At 41.7% G+C, this 24,433-nt stretch overlaps 1 protein-coding gene across 8 annotated transcripts in view; it reads left to right on the top strand.

The window, feature by feature from the left end:
* The window catches only part of LOC131356088 (adhesion G protein-coupled receptor L2-like), a 133,970-nt gene that overhangs the window by 24,195 nt on the left and 85,342 nt on the right, over positions 1–24,433 (top strand). For all 8 annotated transcript variants that reach the window (XM_058394884.1, XM_058394883.1, XM_058394885.1 and 5 more), the window contains exon 2: positions 3,755–3,984. In XM_058394884.1, coding sequence (XP_058250867.1) covers positions 3,909–3,984 — 76 coding nt within the window. In that variant the 5' untranslated portion in view covers positions 3,755–3,908. The remainder of the gene's footprint in view (positions 1–3,754; positions 3,985–24,433) is intronic.

Raw genomic sequence — 24,433 nt, 5'->3', positions numbered from 1 at the left:
ACTCCCAGCACTCGACGCAGTACCACAGACGAGAAGTGGAAGGAGAATTGGGAGGGACGAAGTCGGTTTACCGAGATGAAAGAATGATTTGGTTTGTGGGTGGATGTTGGTGTGTTTATATGTGTATGTGTGTGTGTGTCTGTCAGGGACTATGAATGCGCAGGGCAAGCGAGGCCGACACATCATCCGTCTTCGATATTTGACATATGTTATAACGAGGCTCCGCTTCCCATGGGGCTCAGATGGTAACCTTTGCCAATGCAGACAAAGCAGAACGGGTTTGTTTGAGCGTCCTCTCGAGATGAGGGACGAGACAAAAAGCAAAAAATGGAGGAGTGCACTGCGTTAATGCAGCCTTTTCGTGTTACTAGACAAAAGAATTGTGTGTGTCTACCATTTGGCTCATCTCCTCCATTCAGTATAATTAATCGATTGACAACAACAGGCTAACCAAGTAGCAACTTGGCACATGACCTAATTAGCTTGGCACCATAGTCCAGGCTGTGTTTGCAGCAGGTGAGCTCGGAAGTGCTCGCAAGTACCTAGTTTTGACGATTTAGCGAGGAAAACCCACGAGAGACAGTTTAGCAGAGCCTGGTTTGCGTGCCAGCTGAATAAGAGAAGTGTGGATTATGCTGGCGGCTGATCCAGTCTTCTGGTGTTTATGTGGTGGGAAATATATAATCATCTCATAAAAGTATTTAAATGCATTTTGCTGAGGTTTTTATTTTTTTTTGTTTTGTTTTGTTTAGTTTTCACACTCCTTGCATGTGTGTAGTTGGTCTGCAGGCTGGATTTGTGATATTGCCAGCACAGGTCAGAGGCCAGCAACACATTCAGTGCACACATTCAATAAAAAAGTGAACCTCTGAACTTGAAATGCATGGCTTGCTCTAGCTCTCGCGGCTCAGAGCAAACGTGAACGTTGCTAATGATTTGTTTACGTCCTCAGCTTTCTTTATTCCAGCCAGTGTTTACGCAGCTTAACTTTCTGCCAAAGTTCCGGCAAAACTTTCCTTTTGTGTCTGGGTTTTAGTCATAACAACGGTCTAAACGCTCAGGGAAATATTTCGAGACTCCCAACCGCAATTTCATTCTTAAAGATGTACAGTTACAATTTTAGAAATGAGTATAGGATCATGTGTGGTATATTTCTTAATCGTTTCTATAGGAAGTCAGTTTGTGACTCAAATTACAGGATAATACTGGCAAAAAGTGACCAGTCACAACTCCCACAATTGGCGATATTTTAAATTCAGCTTTCTCAGCATGGAGGAAACAATGACTTCCAGTGTGACAGAATTATCCTGCTTTCACATATACAGTGTTTAGTCCATTTGATTGAAATGCTGGTGCGTCTCAGACCAACAAACCCGAACCGAGAGTGTCTCAGTGAGGTGATCTTGCTCTCGGGTTCCTCTGTAGTGAGAAAGTGGTTTGACCCTGAAATCGACCTGATTGCAGGAAATGAAGCATTTTTTCGGGCTGCAGCTTTTTTTGTTTTTGCCAAAGCACAGAGCTGTAGTAATACACCAATGAGATATATTTAGGATACTGAATTTAAAAATATATATATATACACACAACCTTTTAAATAAATATTTATTTATAGAAAGTAACAAATCAATTATTTACCACTGACTCGGGTGATTTTTAGATTTTATATTTCCTATGTGTGCTTGTAACTTTTTTCCATCTTTGTATATCTGAACATTGAAATATTTTTTATGACTATTTTTCCCCCTACAGTCAGTTTTTTTTTAATTATGTGCACTGTGAAACAAACCAACCCAAATAGCAAATCAAGCAAAAGCATCTAATTAGCTCTGCATCTGGCTCCACAAACACTTAGTTATGTAACAAGCTGTAACTATAATACATAGGAAGGCTTAATGCTGTAGCTCTGACCTCTGACCTCTAGATAAAACCAGAGAAACTGCATCTTTAACGTGGAATTCCTACTTCCTGGAAAGTCAGGAAAGTATCACAGCGATATGTATATCAGCGTGACATCATATCAGTGGATTTTAGTAGTATTTACTTTAGATCAGTAAAGATTTATATATATGTAATTATCGCTGGAGCTGGAAAAGTACGCCGTTATGAGTCCCACCTCTGAGTTATGTCGAAGGTCTGGGTGTCGTCTGCTGTTTGAGAGTCGAGCTCTGATTTACACACGTTGTTTTGTCTGTGTGAGTCTTGTAGGGTGTGTTGGAATTTAATCACAGAAGAACGATTCAGGATGGAAAACAATATCTGTGGAATATGTGTAGACTATAGATAGATAGATGGATGGGTGGATGGATGGATGGATAAATAGGTACATAGGATAGATAGATTAATAGATAAATATATAGTTAGTTGGATAGATAAATGGATGGATAGGGAGATAGTTAGATGGTTAGATAGTTAGAACACTGGAATTCGTCTGTCTTGATAGATAGATGGATGGATAGGAAGATAGAAAATATAAACAGACTATAGATAGATAGATAGATAGATAGATAGATAGATAGATAGATAGATAGATGGGTGGGTGTTTGGATGGATGGATAGTTAGGATAGACAGATAAACAGATAGATAGATGGATGGGTAGGGTAGATTGAGGATGGAAAAATGGATGAATGGATAGACAAAAACTGAAGTCTAGATAGATAGATAGATAGATAGATAGATAGATAGATAGATAGATAGATAGATAGATAGATAGATGAATGGATGGATGGATGGTTGGATGGATGGATGAATTCTATACAGTTGATAGAGAGTATAGAGAAAGCTGCACAATGGCTGCAGGCAGTTGAAGATCAGTGGCCTAGTGGTGTAATGGAGAGAAGCAGGGTAATGGCTGTGGGAGGAAGCTGTTACCCTCAGATTGCTGGTTCTGCTGTGAATGCTCCTGTATCTCCTCCTGGAGCAGTGGATGTGACTGGGATGGGAGGACAGTCAGCTCCTCAGCTCCTGATGATGCTGTCAGTGGTGCAGTGATAAAAACATGAGATCTGTGAGACATGAACTTCCTCACAACCCAGGAGGAGATTTCTTTTTAGAAACTCCATGCTCCTGGCTTTGGTTTGCAGTTGATGGTCATTACTTATGATGTTGCTTTACTTGCTATATTTTAGAAAATGGCTGAACTTGTTTGAACTCCAAAAAAAAAAAATGATTTGGATCTAAAAGCTGCTGACTGGCTAATATCATTTTGGCCGAAGCGAGTAATCCATATATGCTCTTTCAGATCTGTGCCTTCACCTCCACTCCTTCAAGCCCTTTTTATTCTTGTGTCCGATTTAAAGCGACGCCTGAAACCTGAGTTGAATTTGACTTTTTATTCTGTACAGATGTTGCTCATGGACATCATTCACGCAGTTCTGTAATCCAGAGCGTTAAAAGCCGAGAGTCAAAGAGCCCATCAGATAGCGGACCATTACAGTCCAGAGTTTCAGCCAAAACAGTCCGCTCGCATGTTTGCGTTTTATTTCGTACAGACAAAATATGTCGTTTGTCGGTTTCTAAACAGATGCACATTTTTCCCTCCATTTAGTCGTCATTTCGGACGTTCCTCTCGAGCCTGGCGTGTGCCGCTCGTTCGCCTCTTTTATGTTTTTACGCTGTCACTGTGGAAAGTGATAATGGTGACGGATTAATACTCTGGAATTTGCCTGCGTCGAGAAAAAGCAGCTGGTGGAACTCCTACGATTCTTCCGTTGGATGTAATAATCAATCTGTTTTGTTTTTTTAATGTGCTTTCAGAAGGAAGATGACCGGTGAAGGTTTACGGCGAACGAGCGCTCGCTGACGTTCCCCCGGACCTGGATACTGGATTTTCTTCCTCCACGTCACTTTCCTCTCATCCGTCTTCTAACCTCTGTCATTGTTCAGCGTCTGGAGGATCTCGAAGAACAAAATGGCTGTTTCACTGTGTAAACGTCCCCTGCTGTACGGCCTCCTGTTCCTACTGGCCATTTATCAGTGCTCTGAAGGTACGTTTCTCTCTCTCTCTATTCTCTCTCTCTTTCGCTCTGTCCATCTGTCTCTCTCTCTGTCGGTCTGTCTGTCTGTCTGCCTGTCTCTCTGTCTGTCTCGCTCTCTCTCTGTTTGTGTCTCTGTCTCTCTTTCTTTGTCTCTCTGTCTGTTTGTCTGTGTGTCTCTCTCTGTCTCTCTCTGTCTATCTCTCTGTCTGTCTGTCTGTCTGTCTGTCTGTCTGTCTGTTTATCTGTGTGTCTCTCTCTGTCTCTCTCTGTCTGTCTATCTGTCTCGCTGTCTCTTTCTTTTTCTTTTTGTCTGTCTGCCTATCTCTCTCTGTCTGTCTGTCTGCCTGTCTCTCACTCTCTCTGCCCCCCTCTCACTCTGTCTCACTGATTGTCTGTCTCTCTGACCCCCCCTTTGTCTGTCTGTCTGTCTGTCTGTCTCTCTCTCTCTCTCTCTCTCTCTCTCTCTCTCACTCTCTCCCTCTGTCTGTCTGTCTGTCTCTCTCTCTCTCTCTCTCTCTTTCTCCCTCTGTCTGTCTGTTTGTCTGTCTGTCTCTCTCTCTCGCTCTCTTCACACCGTCACTAGACACATTCAGAATCATGACACACACCTGATATTTATTTAAGATTTTTTTTTCTCCCCGCTCGAGCATCTATGCTAAATCGAAGCGTCTCACGCTCGTACTGCCGACGCGTTCAGACGTTGTTTATGGGATTAGAGAGGAATTTTACACCGCTTTTCCACGTTATCCTTAAGGGCTCGCAATCATACACTTTCCGTTGGGACTAATCCCGTTAAATCACGCAGATTAACTCGGAGGAACTGCCGTAATGGTGGATGAGGTTGAGTTCGAACATGGGTAATTTATTTCCCCCTCTATAATCACCTCCTCTCCTGCATCTCGACATACAAAACGTCTAAGTTGGCCGGCGGCCATGATGACGAGTTTTGGAGGTGAAACAAATGTTTGTAATGTTCTGCTAGGAAAACAGTGGCCTTAATTTCTTCTCTATGTGACTCCTCGACTTTGATTAGTATGTTTGGTTGTAATTACAAGTTCTGCCACAGAATAGCCCTCTCCTCCACACACACACACACACACACGCCATCATCTCATCTCATGTTGATGTGTTTGCAGAACAACAATTATTTCTCCCTGCTCTTTTCCCAGACTTTTTTTTTTCCTTCTTCTTCTCTTTTTTTTTAGAACAAAGCTGATTTAATCATACATGTGTGTGCCAAACATTGATTACTGCAAAGCACAAGTAAAAGAGCCTCACTTTATAGCTGTGTTTTTTTCCCCCCTTATGCCTTGTTGTTTCACACTGTTGTGGCTTTCTATTTTGGATGGAATTTATCATCGCGGTGGGAAATAATTCTGTTTTGTTTGGTGCCGAGCAATTGGCAGATTTTCCGTCATGATATTCGCAGCGCTGGCAGAATCTGAACTTTTTCTGAACATAAGCTTCAAACCAGACAATAATAAATAAAAAAAAAAAGAAAAGAAAATATGTTACTGCTGGATATGAGGTGTAGATTCCTTTAAGACACTTCCCTGTACGCTTACACGGGAAGTAAAGGTTTTCAGTTTTGCTCGACGTGAAAGTTTCGAACTCGATGAATGATCATTCAGTCATCCATCAATGTGGACCAGGAATGTGTGTGGGTTTCACTAAAAACAATGTCTTATCCATCTCGGAGCCATTTACCTTCCCCCAGCCTTCTTGCTAGACTTTTTTTTTTTTTCAAACATAAACCACATTTCTTTGGAACCCCTTTGCAAAAGGGCCTCTTGGTAATTGCTTCTCATTTTGTGGCTGATGATGGTCTTTGTGATCGGCTGTACAAAACCGTTCTTTTGAAAAGTCTTGATGAAATCCTCAGTAAATTCTCGCCGTTTCTTTCTTTCTTTTTTTACGACGCAAAACCACCCTTTATCATTTTAAGGGGCAAATATTAGTAGGAGCCTCCGCTCGGGACAGCTGTGAGGTTCGGAGAGGATCTCGGCAGTACCCCACGGTTTGGATGTTTCCAGCAAGAGAGTCTTTGTGTCTGACAATAAAAGTAAAAATAAAAATATATAATTCCTCTGGGCTACCTGTCACGGTGCGTCTTGCTAATCACAAAGCTTTTAAAGTTTGGCGAAGTGATAAAAGGTGGCGTTGCTGGATGCAATTCCCCCTCCTGCTCCTCTGCTGGAATGCCCTAATCCCTGTCAGACTTACTCACAACATTAGTTAAGGAAAACTTAAACATGCCTTAAAGAGCCATATCACAACAGGAGATCCGAGTTCCTTAGCGCCAGCTAGAGACGTCGACGTCACAGGACAAAGACGAGGCATCCTTAAAGGTGCGTCTCCAGCATGCCTTCGCCTCCTGCCATGCCTCTGCATAATTCTGCTCTTTAAAAGCCTTTGTACTGTGTGTGTTGTACCAGACACCAGGGCATGTTTCATTGCGGAGCCCTGCAGCGCGATGGCTGCCGCGTTTGAATGGCCTGGACCACGAGGCCAGCACAAAGACGGATGAAATAAATCTCCATCGTTCAGGCGTCGACAAGAACGAGCGCTAATTCCCGCAACCGATGTTTGTTATGTGTTTTCAAAAAGGTTTGGATGGCAGACAAAAGGCTGCGAGCCGCCCGCTCAGCTTGGGTTCGGGTTCTTTGCCAAGTCTGCGTGAGCAGTTGGAAAGAAGGAGGTGTTTTAATATATTGTGCAAATGAAGGAGCTCCGGAATTAAACTGCAGCAGTGGAAATGGGTGGAAAACACCTGCCTCTATCGTGTGACACCGATACTGTATTACTTGGCCGCCTTACGAGCAAAAGATTTCTTCTCCTTCCAAATCAGCTGGTGTTTAACAGGAAATCGGTTTTGATACGGAAAAAACAATGCAAGATACGTCTTAAATCCGGTCACAGAAACCGTCCAGAAGCCAAGCGAAACCACAGGTTATTTGACACAAGCGATGGAATTCCTGGAATTGGATCAGATAAACTTTATGAACTTAGGCTTTGAGTAAAGCGTATTAAAATAGACTGCGGCTCCTGGAGGGGTTCCTGGTTTCTCAGGCTGCTATGTTGACTTTATACGCTATGGCTGTTAGATCTAATAACCTCGCTTTCCTTCGACAACTGCTGCCACTGCGCCTTCGGAGAAGCGGACGTAAACTCCGACCGCTCCAGGGTGCTCTACCGTGCCACCCCTATGTGCCCTGCCGCTCAAAAAAGTCCGTGACCCTCCTGTTATTAAATAAAGGTTTTTAAAAATTGAACGGGAGAAGACCAGACCTATAAATCCGCAAGTCTCCCATGGCTTGACAGCGACTTCCTTGTGAGAAAGGGCTTATGGCTCACTGGAGCTCGCTAAGCAGTGGGCCAGTATTTCTAGTTCTCATTACAAAAAAGAGTGAGCTATGCATCTGTTCTCCGCCATAAATGTCCACTCTGTCATCCTGCTTTTACGCCCCATTTGCTTTTGTTTTCTTGTAGCTTCTTTGTCGCCCAACCCTGAATCATAGGGGTACGGCGTGATGGCGCCGACGGTGAATTATAACCGTATTGCCCAGTGAGATTCACGGTTAAACAATACACTGACAACCCAAGTACAACCACATGAGAAATATGATTTATCCATCGCAGCCCAGTGGAAACCATCCATGAAACAAGACCGGCCCTATCTGCTGCGCCGCAATCCGCCCATGACGAACTTGTTAGCACCGACGATCCTTTGCACAGTGGCGGCTTTTCCAGCTGGCATCACTGAACGCCGTTCAGCTTCCTGTTGTGTCACCGAGGAAAAAGCTTATTCATAACGAGACACCCCGCGATACGTCTTGTTTTCGGCGGACTTGTTTTGTAAAACTTCACTCTTTATTATCTTTATTATCTCAACCCCTCCAGCTGGAATGAAAGCACATCACTTCCGCTAAAAGATCCTGATTAAAAACATCTCTATCGCCGAGCAGATCGTCCGCTTCCAGGCCCCCTCTTTTTTTTTTTTTTTTGATTTTCTTTTCATTACTGCACCAAATGCTGCGTTTTTTTTTTTTTAAACACCAAACCTTTCAGATGAAAGGAGATGAAATAAAGCCACTTTTGAACAGTAAAGCCAGCTGAATATGCTAACTGGAGTAAGTGTATTTAGGCAAATACACATAAAGTGATTCTTTATAATATTCACTGAATCGTTTTCAGCTGACAGACCCGTTCTGTGATAGCGAGCTTTCTCTAACTCGGAACAAAGCCTATAAAGCGCCGCAGAGAATGAAAAATCGTTCAGATGCTCTGCAAGCAAAAAAAAAAAAAGAGAGAGAGAGAGAGAGAGTTTTAAACAATGCCATCCAGAGGAGCTTACTGAGCTGACTGAGAGGAAATCTTTTTTTTTTTTTCTCTTGCGTAAAGAAAAATGAAATGCGGTATCGCCTCATATGTGGTCAATGTGAGATTTAGAGAGGAGTCAGCCTGAGCAAACTGAAATCAGCACGTTAAAACCAGGAGGATTTAAAGGCCTGACGCTTCCTGCCTCAACCCGTCTTTATTCTCTGTTTACATCTGATTGTAAAAAAGCCTGATTTTTACACCCGGGTGATGAACAGGCGCTGGATCTAATGGGCTTTCGAGTCGCCGCTCACGGCTGTTTGAGTTTCAGGGACTTAAGACTCACCTTAAATCTTAACCTAGCTGTCGACCGGGGCTGTGCTTCCTCTCCAGTTTGCAGATTAACACGTCCATAAACATTTGACATGAATCAGGGGTCTAAAATAAAGCGGCGTCTCTCTTTATATTGCCGCCGTCATCCTTGTATGAGCGGTTAAAAAGCCGGTAAAGCACAGATGGACGTAAAAGAACACTTTGACAGTAATGTAAGCAGCTCGGAGCCACTTTGGTCCCTCTTGTGCTGGCTTGCCTTGGCAGACGTAATGACAAAGCTGTATTTTTTAATGTATAGAAGAAGCTTTTAACTTTAATCAAGTTGTCAGGAATGCGCTTGCAACAACAGGAAATAAGCGCGCTCGTAAAACAATATTTACACGTCGGGGGGGAAAAACACGCCTTCTTTTAATAAACGCCTCTCTTGCTAAGATTTCTTTATTGAGCTCGAGTCGTAGCGTCGCGAGCAAGAGGAGAATCGCACGGCGCAGAGGATATGGAAATGCTCGTAATGAAAACAGGCAATATATATTTCCCATCCGTCGGAAATTTACTTCTTCGTGGACAGCATGCTGAAGACGGCGGAGGAATGAAAAGCGCATTTTGTACTGGAGGTAGAAAATGAAATTGTTTTTTTTTTTTTTTTAAATTTGGCCATATTTGCTGCGAGGTCCCATTGCCTTCATCGTCATAATAAAAAATAACAAAGCTTTAACCCAACACAAGCGTCTAGGCTTCAAATAGACCCCCCTTTTGTTAATTCAGCGTGTTTAAATATCCAAAAACAGGCACACTGGCATGAATTAATTACCACAGAATAAAAAACCCATTCAGTTTATGTGCAAAAAAAAAAAAAAACACAGACATTGTTGATAATACTGTAACAGTGGAATGCTAATTGGACAGAGACACGCTTTCAAGGCCAGGCCGGTCTTTCACAGCGTGCATGCCACTGTACTCGTAATCCATGTGGGCTGCAGCCAAGCATGATGTCTCTGCTTTTCTTCCTGAGCAGGAGTGAAATAAAAGGTCACACGAGCAAGGGTCAGCTGCTAACAAAAGAATCGGTAGGACTGGTTTGCAGGTAAAAACATACCCTGGTAATCCGGCCCACTGCAGCTCAGGAAATGCAGCCAGCGCTCTGTGAAAGGGGAGGGAGAGGTGAAAAAATGGGCTTGGGGAGAGAAAAAAAAAACGCACAAAGGCTGTTCTTGTTTGATTTTCACTATCACCATTGACCTCTCCATGTAGCGTATTCCCACAGAGAGCGCCCAGGGCCGAGGGGCCGACTCCGCCGTGCATTATCGAGAGATTCGGCCTGTTTCTCATTTCTATGGTTCTGTGATGGTGTGTGTAAGGGGATGATCACACTTAACCTTTATGTTCTGTTGCCATTTCCAGTGAAATGGCATTTTTTCTCTTCCACTTAAATGGAAATGTGTTTCACCGAAATGTGAAGTGATTTTAGCCGACTTGTTGCAATTAAGACAACATTCACTCCGCAGTCATTATTTTTCAGAGATGTAATGACGACAGGCACATATTCATATATTTTTTAAAGGTAATTTGCATCTTAACACACACTCCTGAACACACACCTGCCATTACCTGGAGCATGGAATGGTTTTTGCATGTATTTCCATTAATATATTTTATAATATAATTAATATTAATATAAGTATTAACAAACTAAAAAAAATAAAGAGTCTAACAAAAGCTAAAATAAGAAAAAAAAAAAAAAAAAATTCAGCTTGACATTCATTTATCTTTCTGTATGGTCTTTAGTTCCTGTTTTGCTGAAATTGTTTATCACAGTATTTCTTAGTAAATTGTTTTGGGAAGTGACACCAAAATGTTTTTGTTTTTTGTTTGGCCTTCCACTTTCCATATATGGTCGTTATTTCCTGTTGTGGACATAGTTTATAATGTTAATAATTGAGAAAATAACTTTTTGAGAAAAACGTTTTTTGAGAAAAACTTTTCTTTTTTTTGCCATATGGCCTTCCATATGATGTCATTGTTTACTGTTGAGGCTACAGTTTATTTTATTAATTCTTGAGAAAATGAAGGAAAACGCATTAATTACTTTACTTTAAAGTCAAAAGAAATTGTCTGGGAAATATTAGGAAATATTATTATAAAAATATAAACAATTTTTTGGCTTTTCACCTTCCATATATGTTCATTATTTACTGCTGTGGCTATCTAATCTATTAAAATGAAAAATTAAAAAAAAGAAATCTATTTTGACATTCCATTTTCCATATATAGTCGTCACTTCCTGTAGTAATTAAGTAGTAATTCAGTTGTATTCCTCTCTAATGAAAAGAAAATGCCTGGGAGGTGAAACTAACATGAGGGTTAAAATAAATCCCCTTCTGTCCCATTTGGCGTCCCACTTTCCATATACGGTCATTACTTCCTGTTATGGTTAATTAGTGCAACCTGTTGCTTGTGGCTCCTGTCTGGTTTTAAAGCCTCTGCTGATTGTTAAAGTGTGTGGATAAAAGAAACGTATCATCAAGTGCTAATTTAAGGTTTTTGTGTTTCCTGGATCCTGGTTTATGTTTGTGGGTTTTTTTTTTGTGTATATAGATTACTACACTTTTTTGTTTGCTTGTATCTTACCGTGTTTCCTATGTTAAATATGTTAAAGTGCCGCTTCTGAGCCCTGCCCAAAACTCCCGCGTTACACAGGGATGTTCACAGAAGTAGGCCAGCTGCAATTCTGGATTTATCCCCCAACCTTCCTTCCTAAACCACCTGGTTATTGAAAGGAAACTGGCGAGGGACCCTTACAGAACCCCAGCGTTCCACTGACATTTAAATCCCATGTATCTGCGTCAGGACTCTCGATTTAGACGTTAGTCTGTCTGCTACACGCAGAGAGGCTCTTCTCCAGCTCCAACAGGGATTCGGAATTCGCAATCCTCTTTAAAGTGCAGCTCATTACAGAGTTCACACTTCTGGGTTTTTAAGCTTTGGCACGTCGACGTGTTAATGAAAATCCGACAATATGGAGTCCCCATAATTTCAGTGTTATGTTAATGTGGTTGATGATTAACATTCTTAAGGGGCCCTGAGCAGTTTACACAAAACATGCTTTGCTTCACATGGTTCACAACACCCCTGTTCGGCGTCATGGTTCACTTCATCTTTGACGCAGAGGGAAAATATTGTGCTTCTTATTTATTCGGTAATCTGCAGGACACGCTTGGTAGACCGAGAGGCCTGCTGAGGGTTTAATAAGAAACATAAACAATGACCTATGGAGCAGTTTTTAATTATTAGCTTCCTCTGGTCTTCCGCAGGTCTGCTCTAGTATCGCTTGCCGGTGGGACACGAGAATCACCCTGACACTGTTTCTTCAGGCGTCTTCGACAGATGTTTCATTTGCAGCCGTGATGTTTCATTTTCATCACCCGTTTTAGATTTAGGTGGGGTGCCGCTACGCCGCGCAAGCATACCTGTTAATAACGATCCGAAATTGGAGTTCTGCTGGACAAAACAGATTTCAATTAACACACATTTCAAGTCTGACAGATGTGCTATATGAGGATCCCGTGGTGCACATCTGCTCACGTTATGTTACGTTAAAGTGTTTCATTCGGTTCTCCATCTCTGAAAGCCTAATAATGTCATTATAGCAGTACAGAGTTGCTTGGAGCATCCTAAAAACCCTATAGATTATCCTTTTTAATTATTAACTTTACTATGAGCTAAATGACTAACCGTGGTTAAATTTAATTCCTGTGGCACCACGGGCTCGTTGTACACCACATTTGTCATACACGCTATAAAGTGTTAATTGAAATTGTGTTTTGCCCAAATGAACCGGAGACACTAATCTGTAGTTAAAATGATCTCATTTGATCTCATTAATGCTAACAGCCTCTAACGGCTCCCGTTTATTATTAGGATTTTTTTTTTAGGATTTAAGGACACTTCTGATGGTGCTGACACCGATGCTGAGATCTCTGGAATTCATTGTTTCGGGTGAGATTTAAAGATCAAAAAGAACAGATTGCAGATGCCTTCTTTAGCTGCGTGAGATCTTTCTGGTCTGGAGCTTCATTAATAGATGATGATAATCCCTCAGTGTTCTGCAGTCTGAAAGCAGCACTCAGGTCAGATGTCCTGTGTGCTGCTGAAACAAGGATCCGGTGCTGATAATTTATAGCGCTTACCTTTAGACAGAGTTCAATTGTAGCTCAGAGATCAGCACTTTAACAGCCAAATGGAGGAGTTGTGCTATAATGAGAAAAGTGTGCAACAACCAAAAAATTCTCACTGTGATGGACGATTTTCAGCTGAATACAAACAAGGAGGAAATATCAAGTGAATAACATTTGAATGAAGGCTTGAGTGTGTGTGTGTTGTCAAGCTTGATGAACAGACAATATTTTACTACAATATGTTATCTGACAAAACATCTAATACACAAAAATCAAGCATTTTCATGGTGGTTTAATGCTAGCAGCCTAAAACAGCATCCGACGCTGTAGGACTGCTGGCTAGGTGACAAAAAAGTGAAACGAGCAGCTCTTCCCCAGTATGTTGTTCTTGACGGTCAGCCGCTATGAGTCATTAACAACCAGGAATTCCGACAATGAAAACACAATCACAGCTGTACACGTGCTTTTCTAAAGGTCTCCCCTACAACCTTAGTTGATCCAACTAACGTAACTGAAGTAAAAGACGGCGTAATAATTCAACTTATACAGAACAAGAGTCCAGTAGAGATTTTCTGCTCGATAAAAACTAAGCATAGAAGCTTCGAACCTTGAGCTTTTAACCTCAGAGAAAACAAACAAGCAAAAAAAACTACTTCAACAGTCAAACAGTCGCTCTATCGATCAGTCTTTCCTGCTTTTAATATATTTGTAGGTTAATGCAAAATACGTAGTCAGAACTACTAAGACTTTTCCCTACGGAGAAGCACGCACAATAAACGAAAGCCATCTCATTTCCTGGAACACTTCTAATGATTGTAATTTCTATGAGGTTTTGTGATGAGCCTTATTATGGATTACCTTCATAATCCTTCGAGGATTATGAGCGTGGGGTTCGTTATGATTCATCCTCAGCTCGGGAAGCTCTCGCAGCCAGCGTGCAAGCTAGTGCTGGAGGTGGTAAAAGTGGTAGTGACACCTGTTTAAAGCAAGAAGATATTTTCAACTTTTCTCCTTTGACTTTTCACAACTTGTACGTCACCAAAATTGTGTATACATATAGATCTATATATATATATATATATATATATAAAAATAAATATATATACGCCTCCTTCTGTCTTTGCTTTCATTGTGGTAAATTGTGTCATCAGACATGTTATCACCTTCCGATAAGTTGTTTTGAAGTGCGGTGAGTCAGCCGTAACCTCAAACAGCATTTATTTGGCGTGAAATGTACGCCACCCACGGCTTTTCTGCATGAAGTGAGGTTTGTTGGAGTTAGTGGCCAGTGCTGGCAAGCCTCTCTCACCTTTACCTGTGAGTTTTAAGCTAAAACCAGGCGGATTCCAGGAACTCGCAGCGACAAGACCTACATTTGTGCTGGCAAGTTCGCGCGAGTGTTATCCTCTACCTCGCTTAGTTTGAGCCGGAGACGTAAAGGGGGGAAAAAATCCCACTTCTCATTCAAGGGACACGAATCAACATGCACAGTGTGAACAATCAGTCTGTCACACAGTATTTTTTTTGTGTGCATGGTAGATATATGAAGAAAACTTTTTGTCATGAATACAAATCAAGAGTGACTGGAACCTGAGACAAAGCCATTGTTAGCAGCATGTAAGCTCGGTTGGAGAAAGATCAGCCTCAGGAAAATGGACTCTGGCCACAGATAGAGCTCCCACGTTTTTCTCCAGTGCTATTTCCGAACGCACATATCGGAATTTCAGAGTTCTCAATAGCACCTCGACGGGAAGGCTGGTTTTAGCCTTCGGGGTTAGTCATCTCATCTCTTGGCTTCCTCCAGTAACTGCTTACCACAAGGTAGTGCAGCATGGCATGAATGTTACATGAGATGGCAGTGCAGCCGCACTGTGCCTCTGACACGGCTAGACGTTTCCTCGGTATAATGCCAGTCTTCTGCTGACAATTACCTCCTCAAATCCAGGCTGTTCACATTTATTGTGGGTTAGCAGCTCACCCTAATAGCACACCATTATGCCATATATTATTACTGAGATAGTCCAAATTGTTTTGGTGCCATATTTTACTTGTCCAAAAGTGCAGAGTTGACAGTTTAAAATTGGAGGTATATCAGAGTAAAAGAGCTGGCGGGGTTCTATTTATTTATTTATTTATTTATTTTTATTTTAAAGGCTTTCCAGCCAGATACTTTTTTTTGGATATGTTTATATATATTTTTTTCCCTTGGTGCCAAAGGGATTTAGCACACTGATTTGTGGAATTAATTTGAGTTTTGTTGATCATGTACACAATGCTTCTTTTTGATACTTAATTATCTGCTGTGTGCCAAGTTGAGCTACGTCTTGCGCCGAGGCTGAAAGAAACTGAAAAACAAATGCTAAACACTCTCTTGAATTCCCTGCCTTCTCTAAACCGCTTAGAAACTCTTGACTTCATCTCATGTACAGTATCATAAGCTGTTCTTATTATGAAGGCTGGATTATGAAGGCATGAGCATGATGGAGGTAATGCTTAACTCTCAGACCCCCCTTTTCTTTCCAAGATGTTGCCGGCTGGTAATATTGAGAATTGAATGACAAAGAAGACAAACAGTCATGAGGAGTCCCTGCTGTGCCCACAGTGGGGCCTCTCATCCTCCTCTAAAGACAACACTCCCTCCTTCTCTACATCCTTTCCCTTGAGAAATGTCTCCAGCAGTGGTTGGAGTTCAGGACAATGGTGGAAGGACCCCGGGGGGACAGAGGGGGTGGCTACCGACAGATTTGCATGCAGCTGTTTGCCGTTTCCACAGCCACAAAGACCAATCAAAAGGGGCGTTAATAGAGAATGACAACCGTTGCCTAACGCCTGGAGCCAGTGTTTGGGCTAGACCTCGCCCACTCTGTTTGCCAAGAAGCGATGAGCCTGGGATTTGTCATCTTCCCAGCACTATGTGGCATGCTGGTTCTGGGGATACAGTCTGAGAAAATGCTTAGCGGGAGCATGAAGCTCCATCTAAGTACATAAAACATACTACATCATACTACTTAGCAGAAATGTCTCTTTAAGGGATGTCAATTGCTTCCTCTAAAATGAGCCACGGATTTCTAAGGACATCGAGGTTATCTGGATGGGAAAAGGGTGGGGGGGGGGGGTGAGGCAGAGCAAATTCAGAAAGATTTCAAGGAAAGAAAGAAGAGTGGAACAACTGAAATATAAACAAGGGAGGTCTGCCAATGTATGAGGAAAATAACAGGATATAAGACAGTCAGAGAAGTTGGGAAAAGGGTGAACAAGTTTAACCTGTTCTTTGAACAGATTTGATGCCCCTCCCTCTCTGCTAATTGCTGGCAATAACCTTGGCCACCAGCCTACGTTCATGGACCTAGCTCCCCGTCCTTAATCGACTTTGTTCCGCTGGCAGCTCACATAAATCCTCCCACACCTTCCCCACTCTTGTCCATGAAAGAGAAAACAATTTCTTGCTCCAGGAATATCATGGACATGGTCAATACCACATCTAAAAACACACCCACTCGATCCATCACAGCTTTACAACGGGGAAGGGAGTTGAACATGCCTGAGGTACCAGATAACTTAAAGCCTGTGTATGTAATCTCACAAAGGTCTGTTTTGAAGTACTGTCACCATGGAAATGCCCTCTTAATATACTTCCTCATCATCTGACATCCTACATTATCAAAATCTTCAGAGGCTGGTCTTACCTCAAAACTCAAGACTCAAGACTTTACCTGCAGCTTACTGTGACCTGCTAGAGTTTGCTTATCGAATAGATGTGGGTGATGCCATTTCTGTATCTGTATTACATACCCTTCTCTCACAAGGACAAGGTAGTGCGAATCATGTTCTTTTAACTTTTCCAGTGTGTTCAATACCATCAGCCAACTCTGTTGGGGGAGATCTCGGGTCAATCAATACAGGTCGGTGATAGCATGATGAACTGGCTGTTGGATTATCTCACCATGTGGCCACAGTTTGTTCACCTTTCCGTCTGTACCTCGGACACGAGAATGTTCAGGACAGGAGCCCTCTAGAGATCTGCTCTGTCTCCATCCTTATTTACTTCTACACATCAGGCTTTTAGTGCAACTCAGAATCGTGCCATTTTCAGAAATACTTTTACCACTCTGTGCAAATGGATTGCATCAGCGAAGACAAACAGGAGGAGTAGGGGACTACTAGTGGACAGTTTTTGCCAAGTGCCGTAAAGAGAATCACCTCCTGCTCCTGCATTTCTGAGAGACTGGAGAGATTGGAAGGAATAAAATATCACCACCATCTATTTCTTTTCAGGGGACACATGTGGAGGTGGTGCAGTGTTACATGCTCCTTTGGGTGCACATCAATGATCAGTTGGACTGAGGGGACACTCAGGGTTACTCCTCAAGAAGGGTCATGACGGGCTATTCTTTCGGAGGAGAATAGCTTCATTTATTGTGTGCAGTGGAGTCCTTTACTCCTTCTACCAGTCCACGGTGGCAATTTGTGAGGGGTGAAGGCACATAAAAAAAAGAAATCTGGGTGTGGAGTGTAAGGGAGAAGCGAGACTCAAGTCAATCCACCCATTTGTCACCAGTTCATTATTTTAAAGTGCAACATTAAACTTATTAAACACTCTTTTCTCCGACGTCCATTTAAATCCACAATACCAACGTCCTCACCCCTGCCCCCCTTCCTACTAACTGCCACTGACCTAAACACTCTTGATTATCTGTAAGCGCTTCATTGCCGCTATTGCATAGAGGTTTTTGTCGGTGCTCAGGATCATGTGTACACATGCAATCAATATTCATTACCTTGAGTAGTCCTTTCTATCCAGGCTTAAGATCAGGTCATACTCGTTAGAATATTCCTTCTTTCTTTTGTCTTAAGCTCAATGACTGGTCTGTCCCCTGTTTACAAAAAAAAAACCTTTAGATGCCACTCTTTATGAACGGGAAAGTATATCATTCATCTAGTCAATGATTCGTCTTCAGAGACCATTTTGTACTGGTCAGGGTCACTGTAGTTCCGGAGCCGATTGCGGGAATGCCAGACGTGGTGTGGGAATGCACCCTGAGTGGGACTCCACCATGGGATCTAATTATTTAATTATAATACTGTACCATCATATTAACATGATAATAGACAACAATGCACTTTTGTCCCAGTAATAATAATAATCCATTGTTTTCTTGCTCTTGCAGTATCAGCAGTATTCATTATAATGAACATGACAAGACCAACAATACCAGCAAACCTACAGATACAAGCATGAATTCATATTCTTACTTGGTCCTCATGGGTATCAGTTAATCAATAAATAATCTACAGAAATGAATTGATGATATTTGCACCACTGACCTTAGCAATATATATAGCTCTCTCTCTCTCTCTCTCTCTCTCTCTCTCTCTATATATATATATATATATATATATATATATATAAACATTTTATTTAGCACTGGCAGGGTGGCCATGACCAAATAATTGCAAATCTTCTGCAATTTCCCAAACCCCCTCAGGTTACTTACTCATCAGATGGGCTTTTTATTCAGTATAATCACCAATAAATTAAATCGAGCTAAAAATAAGCATAACCTAAGCATTTAAAGCTAGACATAAGCTAGATATTAACTACAGCGAATTCTTTGGTGGCTTGCTTACCAGCTATTGTTTGTCATCCACTATCCAATATTGGAAGTTTAGCTCTCTCTCTCTCTCTCTCTCTCTCTCATGTTCCTGTTCTTTGCTTAGTTTTCACTTTCGTGCTCCACTTTTACGTTTGTTTGGCTGCCAGGGCGTTTCTGAACACAGCTGAATTGATCACATGCTGAAATCAGGCGTTTGACATCGTCACATTCTGGCCTATTTCCCATTTCTGGAAATATTTACTAAAGCACAACGGGGAAAAGGGCAAAGTTTCTATGGGATTAAGACAAAATATGTGATATTTCATGAAAAAAAGATTTAATCTATATGTTAATTTTAAAAAACCTTTAGATGTAATGGAAAAGTCCAATATAATAATCATGAAGTAGATGAATTTGGCTAAGCTCAAAGCTTATGTAGTGCTGTAAATAAGGGAACCGCAGTCCCATGAGCATGGACTTGTGCCTGCTGTGGTCCACTGGGTTTTAGCAGTTTGCACAGGCTGCATTTTGGTTCTTTCTGCACACTGATTGGCTCCACCACTGCCATAAGATCCAAAGTCTCTGCTGGTATACTTCTGCGTTTTTTTTGTCATTCTTTTATCAAACGCAATAATCTGAGCTGTTGTGCAACATCCAGTTTCAAGGATGCTTCAAGAAAAACAACATTTGTATAATAGCAGGTGCTTACAACTCAAACAAACAGGAGCGAATGTCCAGAATGTGCTTCATTGAGCGACTGTATTGGCCGCTGCCTGCTTGCCTGAGCTCAATAGGCAGCTTAGAGAGCAGGGCAAAAAGAGTCATAAGAAAAGCTGCGATTCCCAGCCAGTGACCAGAATGCCTGATAAGGTCTGTGTCAATAGGCTGGGAGAAGAGGGATCACGGCCAATTATGTCATAGCCAGGCCAGTTGCCATGGCAAATCAGATGGAGCATTCCATTTCATGTAATATATTATTTACCATCTAGGGAAGCCCTCCTTAATGTAATTTAATTTAAAACAGAAATGGAAATAAATAAAGACTTCCAGCACTTGGCTCAGACTTCAGTGTTGCATCTTTCTTATTCTTCTTCTTGTTGTTTTTCTGTCTTTATCTCTGAATTTAAACGCTGCTGGCTAAACCAGACGTGGCCAAGTTTGTAGAACTATGCAGGTACTCTGAATTAAATAGAGCTTTTGAACAAGAGAAAAGCCTACAGCCAGTTCTCAGACTTTTTTTTTTATATACAAAAGAAATACGGTAGCATACAGAGATCTAACACAACCATACAAGGAAAAATCCGCAACTTTCTTGGCTCAATTGGAGTTTAGTCTCTGGCACCATGCACATTGTGACCTTGCCACTTGATTTGTTATAAAGTACTAGTTAGAGGCATGTTGGCTGAACCCCCCCCCACACACACACACACCACATAACACCCCTGAACCTCCCCATACACACACACACACACCCTTCTCTGATCTACAGATGCAAGAATCGATAGTAACCCATGGAAACATGTTTTGAAGCTGAAACTTTTCTATGTTCTCAGTAAGACGGAATCTCGGTTTGGCTCAGGAAGCCTCTCTGAGCCTTGTGAGACATCTAAGCCCAGTTTATGGTAGAGTGAATGCAAATAAAACTTCAAAAAAATCGCAGTGTGACAGTTGAGATTTAGTGAGATGTGTTATCAGAAACAGTGGAGTGTTTTTCGGCGCTCGAGGCTGGCGGATTATGTTGACCCGGAGGTCGGGGCTTGATAAACTGACTGCCTGATTCCGAATGGCATCGTAATTAGTTGTCAGAGATGGGTTCCCAGGTTAGTCCAGATACTCCCCTGTCCCTGTTATTGATTTAACTTTGTTTCTAGCCTCTGAGCCCTCGGAGACATGCATCTTGCAACGGGGGAGGTTTGCACTCCAGCATCGGGCTTCATCAATTTCTAGGCCTTCTGTTGACAGCTGTTTGCGATCAGACCGCATACACTTGATGGATGCGCGTAGCCTTAGTGCCAAAAGAGATGGAGATGGAGGGAAGGGAGGGGCTCGGTGACGGGTGGTCCCGCACAAAGGCAATATGTTCGGCTTTATTTTATCTCTGACGAATTTTAAAAAGCCATGAAACACACAGTCCCCCTTCTCTCTGCACAGCGTTAAAGCGTGATAAACCTGTCACACCCCACCATGAAGAACGAGCTTTCGGCTATTCATCAGTCTTTGTGGTGAAGCGAGAGAGAGAGGGAGGGAGGGAGGGGCCGGGGTTAGTCCAACAGCCCACTGCTCCAGATGTGGATGGCTTTCGTCATCCAGGATCCTGAACGCTCTGTTAGTTTGCAGTATACCATACTTCCTAAAGGGTGTATCCTTTATTTCAGTCTGTATTTAAACAGGAAGTCATCATGGTCAAAACTGGATTTTTTTTTTTATTTGTTTTTGGTATCAGCACCGTCACTGCAGCTCTTCATCTCTCATGGACATAATCTTTCTCACACAGATATATTTTTTTTGTATCCACCTGCGGTTTTCTAATTTCCATTTCCCAAAATCTAAATAAAGTAGCAGCTGAATTTAAACTACTGTGTCTGCAGCTACAAGGGAGGAAAGTATAAACAAGGTAAATGCAAAAAAAAAAAAAAAGGTAAAAAAAAACCTCCCACTCGCTCGACTTTTTTGTTGCCTCTCATGGGATCTCACACACCTCTAGTCTCAATCATATACTTTGGGAAAAACTGCCTTCTATTCATATCTCTATCTCTTTAGAACATCTATCTATTTATACTGAATAGCGTATTCATACTCGGTTACATCTCTAACACATGGGGAAGGTCACAGCTTAGTAAATGGAGTTGACCGCTATTGTTAAATGAACTGCCGTGGAGCATACGGGGACGTCGGTGCTTTTCCGCGCGGAGTGTCTGTGGCAAAAGGTACAGAAGTAAACTACGTTGATTTCGGCTCTCAAAACCAACAGTCATTCCAAGCCAGTGGAAATCCAGACATTTCATGCTTTTTAGGTACTCATGAGGCATTCACTCGTATCACTACAAAATGGATCCTGAATGCTAGGAGGCTTTCAAAAGGCCAGATACAATGGAAGAAAAAAAAAGAGAGAGAGACAGCTCTCATATTTTCAGTTTCATATAATCCGGTTTCTTTTTCATTTTATGTAAATGAGACGTGATTGGTGCAATTAAGTGCTAACACGTTCGGCTTCAGACCAGTTGGGAAACACGCAGTAAGATAAGAAGCGATAGAGAGAGAGAGAGAGAGAGTTTGGCAGAAGCAGCACAGCAGATGAGTTGAGACTGGTGAGCTGGTTCCTAGCAGCACTGTAACTAATGGTCAGCTATTAAAATATGGATACATGTGTGTGTGTTGTGTGTTCAGACAGCACGAGGGTGGTGTCAGGCCTACGCTGGACCGGTGTAATTAGAGTTAGGGTGCTAAGTGAGCTGGCGACACGGCAGAATGAATGGCGGAACGAAAAAAGAGCAGCGCATTGTTGTTGTTGTTGTTGTTGTTTTTTTTTTTTTACATTTCTTTTCCATTTTTTTTTCTTTCTGCCAAGGCAACAGGCTGAGAGCGGGCTAATTGGAGAGCATGGAGCAGAAAACACAAATGGCAGCTGCCCCCCTTGGGACCGAGGGTTGCCGCTAACGACTGTGATTATTGACAGTTCATTCCATCTCCTTATGCTTTCTGAAGCGAAAATTGACCTTTTTTTTGTCTTCTCACTCAGTTTCATAGCAGACCTGCACTGCGCCACATACGGTGCTTACCATCGGAGAATGATAAGTTTGTTTGTTTCCTTTTCGTTCTTTTTCTCCACTTGAACTTGGCATTTACAAAATAACCCGAACTTTTGTGAATCATTTGTTGAAGGGGGAAAACAATTGAGGCAAACAGTTAATTTTCCTCTAAGCATGGCTGTTTGGCTGCGTTCACAGCTGCAGTGTACGCTATATAGATTTTTCCCCCTGTGTGGACTGCAGACGGTCCCTCCTTCGATCAGCACGCCTGTAAAATGGATTAAATAACACTTCATGTGGCTAGGATTCATGTTCTCGCTCATGTTCGCTCTCTCCGTAGTTTCCTCCTTAACTCTTCCTCTCTCGCACATTTTTCTAAAGGGGAAAAAAAACGAGCGTGCTTACTTTCTACGAGAAACCATCGACGCAGCCATAATGTAGGACCGTCACTGGAGCCGAAAGAGAATAAATGTTTATGTGCATGAAATGTATAACCTGAGATACAATCAGAAACTCGTTACACGATGTTGCCTATGTGACTACGAATAAATCACGACAGGATGCGATGCTGTTAAAGGAAACTAATCGACAGCACGGCCTGGTGTGAAACGTTAAGAGTTAATGCTTCCAGCTAGAAGTGTATTGTTTTTTTTCACCAACAGCATGTCATAAACGTCTAAAAGGAATGTTTCACTTGTTATATGACGGCAATTTGCCGACGTTTGCATTCGTTTAGAATTTAAAAGAAGATGGAACCTCATTTCAGTATTGCTCTTGAGCGTCTACAAATCACCAGCCAGTTTCCTCAAAGCTGTCTGTGCTGAAGACTTCACTGTGAGGGAAAAACCTACCGTTTGTTACTAGAGACCCCTTCCATAACTGTTAAATTAAACATCTTCTTTCTTTATCCCGCTTATAATATGTTCTTGGACTTTAATTAAGTCGATCATCCGCTATACTTGTCCCTGTGAGCTGTTACTATAGAAACGGCAACGTATCAGAATGGACGCATTATATAAACCGGTGATTTGAATTTTTTGCTTCTTTCCTGTTTTTCTACAGCAATTTGCCAACGATTGCAATTCGTTATTTATTTAAAGGAAGTCAGATCCTAATTTTGCGTCTGGTCATTGTTACCTTTAATGTTCTTGAACAACCCTACACACTTGTTCCATCACCAGGCGTTTCCTCAAAGCTGTCTGTCCTGAAGACTTCACCATGGGGGAAAAACCTCCCGTCTGTTACTGGAGACTCCTTCCATAATTGTTAAATTAAACATATCCTCACCAATTTTTTTCTTCAACACATTTTCGAATCTCTTTGTCATTAGATTAAGTATCGTGTCTGCTATACAAGTCTCCGTGAGTCTATGGAAACGGTAACATATCAGAATAAATGAAAAATTTATCAATTTAAATGGAGTAAAATTTCTGTTTCAGTGCAATAAGAGCTGCAGACAAATATAAATATTTCCATATTTAATTCTATCCTTGAGCTTATTTTGTTTCTGACTTTGTTACTGGGCCTTTTTTGGAATCTATCGTCGTTGTGATCATGGGAGTTTCTTTAACATCTCATTTTTTAAAACAATCTTTTCAAAGGAATTTCATAGATTGATGCTGCTGGTGTTAATTTGACTGATATGACTGATTCTTTAAAGTCATCATCAAAGTCTTGCCTGTGTGTCTGCTCTGTGTCGAGCAACAAAAAAACACATGTAGTCTTTCATCTTCTGCAGAAAAATACGCAATTGCGGTTAAGCTCTTTGTCTTTTGCTAAAGGAGATTTTTTTTCCCCTCCGTCTTTTCTTTTAACTTACTGAACATCAACTTTTTTTTCCCTCCTCTCTCAAACTCAGGAAGCACAGCCAAGCTTTTCATTTTGTCCAAAATCATAACCATAGCATCTCACATTCCTGGCGTATTACGCGATCCTGTTGGCCACTTTGAAAGAGGTACTGTTTGTCAAAGTAACCATGAAGGGCATCCGCTAATGTCTATTTAATTGTCTTCCCTCACAAAAGCTGTGTAGACAGATTCAGCCGCACATCACAGGCACCTAGATATCAATTTCAGGCACAAATTAAGAAACATGTTCATAATGTCATCGAGGTGAAACAACTATGAAGTCATTGACATGCAAATGAAAATATACGGCGTGCCGGATGACAGTTTGCTGTATTGAGTTTCTCTTTTGTTATCATTACCAATTTGTTGAGGATGAACCTTAGAATTAACTTTTATATGGCTGCAGGTAATGTGTAAATACTTTAGTGAAGGAACTGAATACG

This window comes from Hemibagrus wyckioides, linkage group LG07 (assembly GCF_019097595.1).
Source record: "Hemibagrus wyckioides isolate EC202008001 linkage group LG07, SWU_Hwy_1.0, whole genome shotgun sequence".
NCBI lineage: Eukaryota > Metazoa > Chordata > Actinopteri > Siluriformes > Bagridae > Hemibagrus > Hemibagrus wyckioides.
This window is presented reverse-complemented; position numbering and strand designations above follow the sequence as displayed.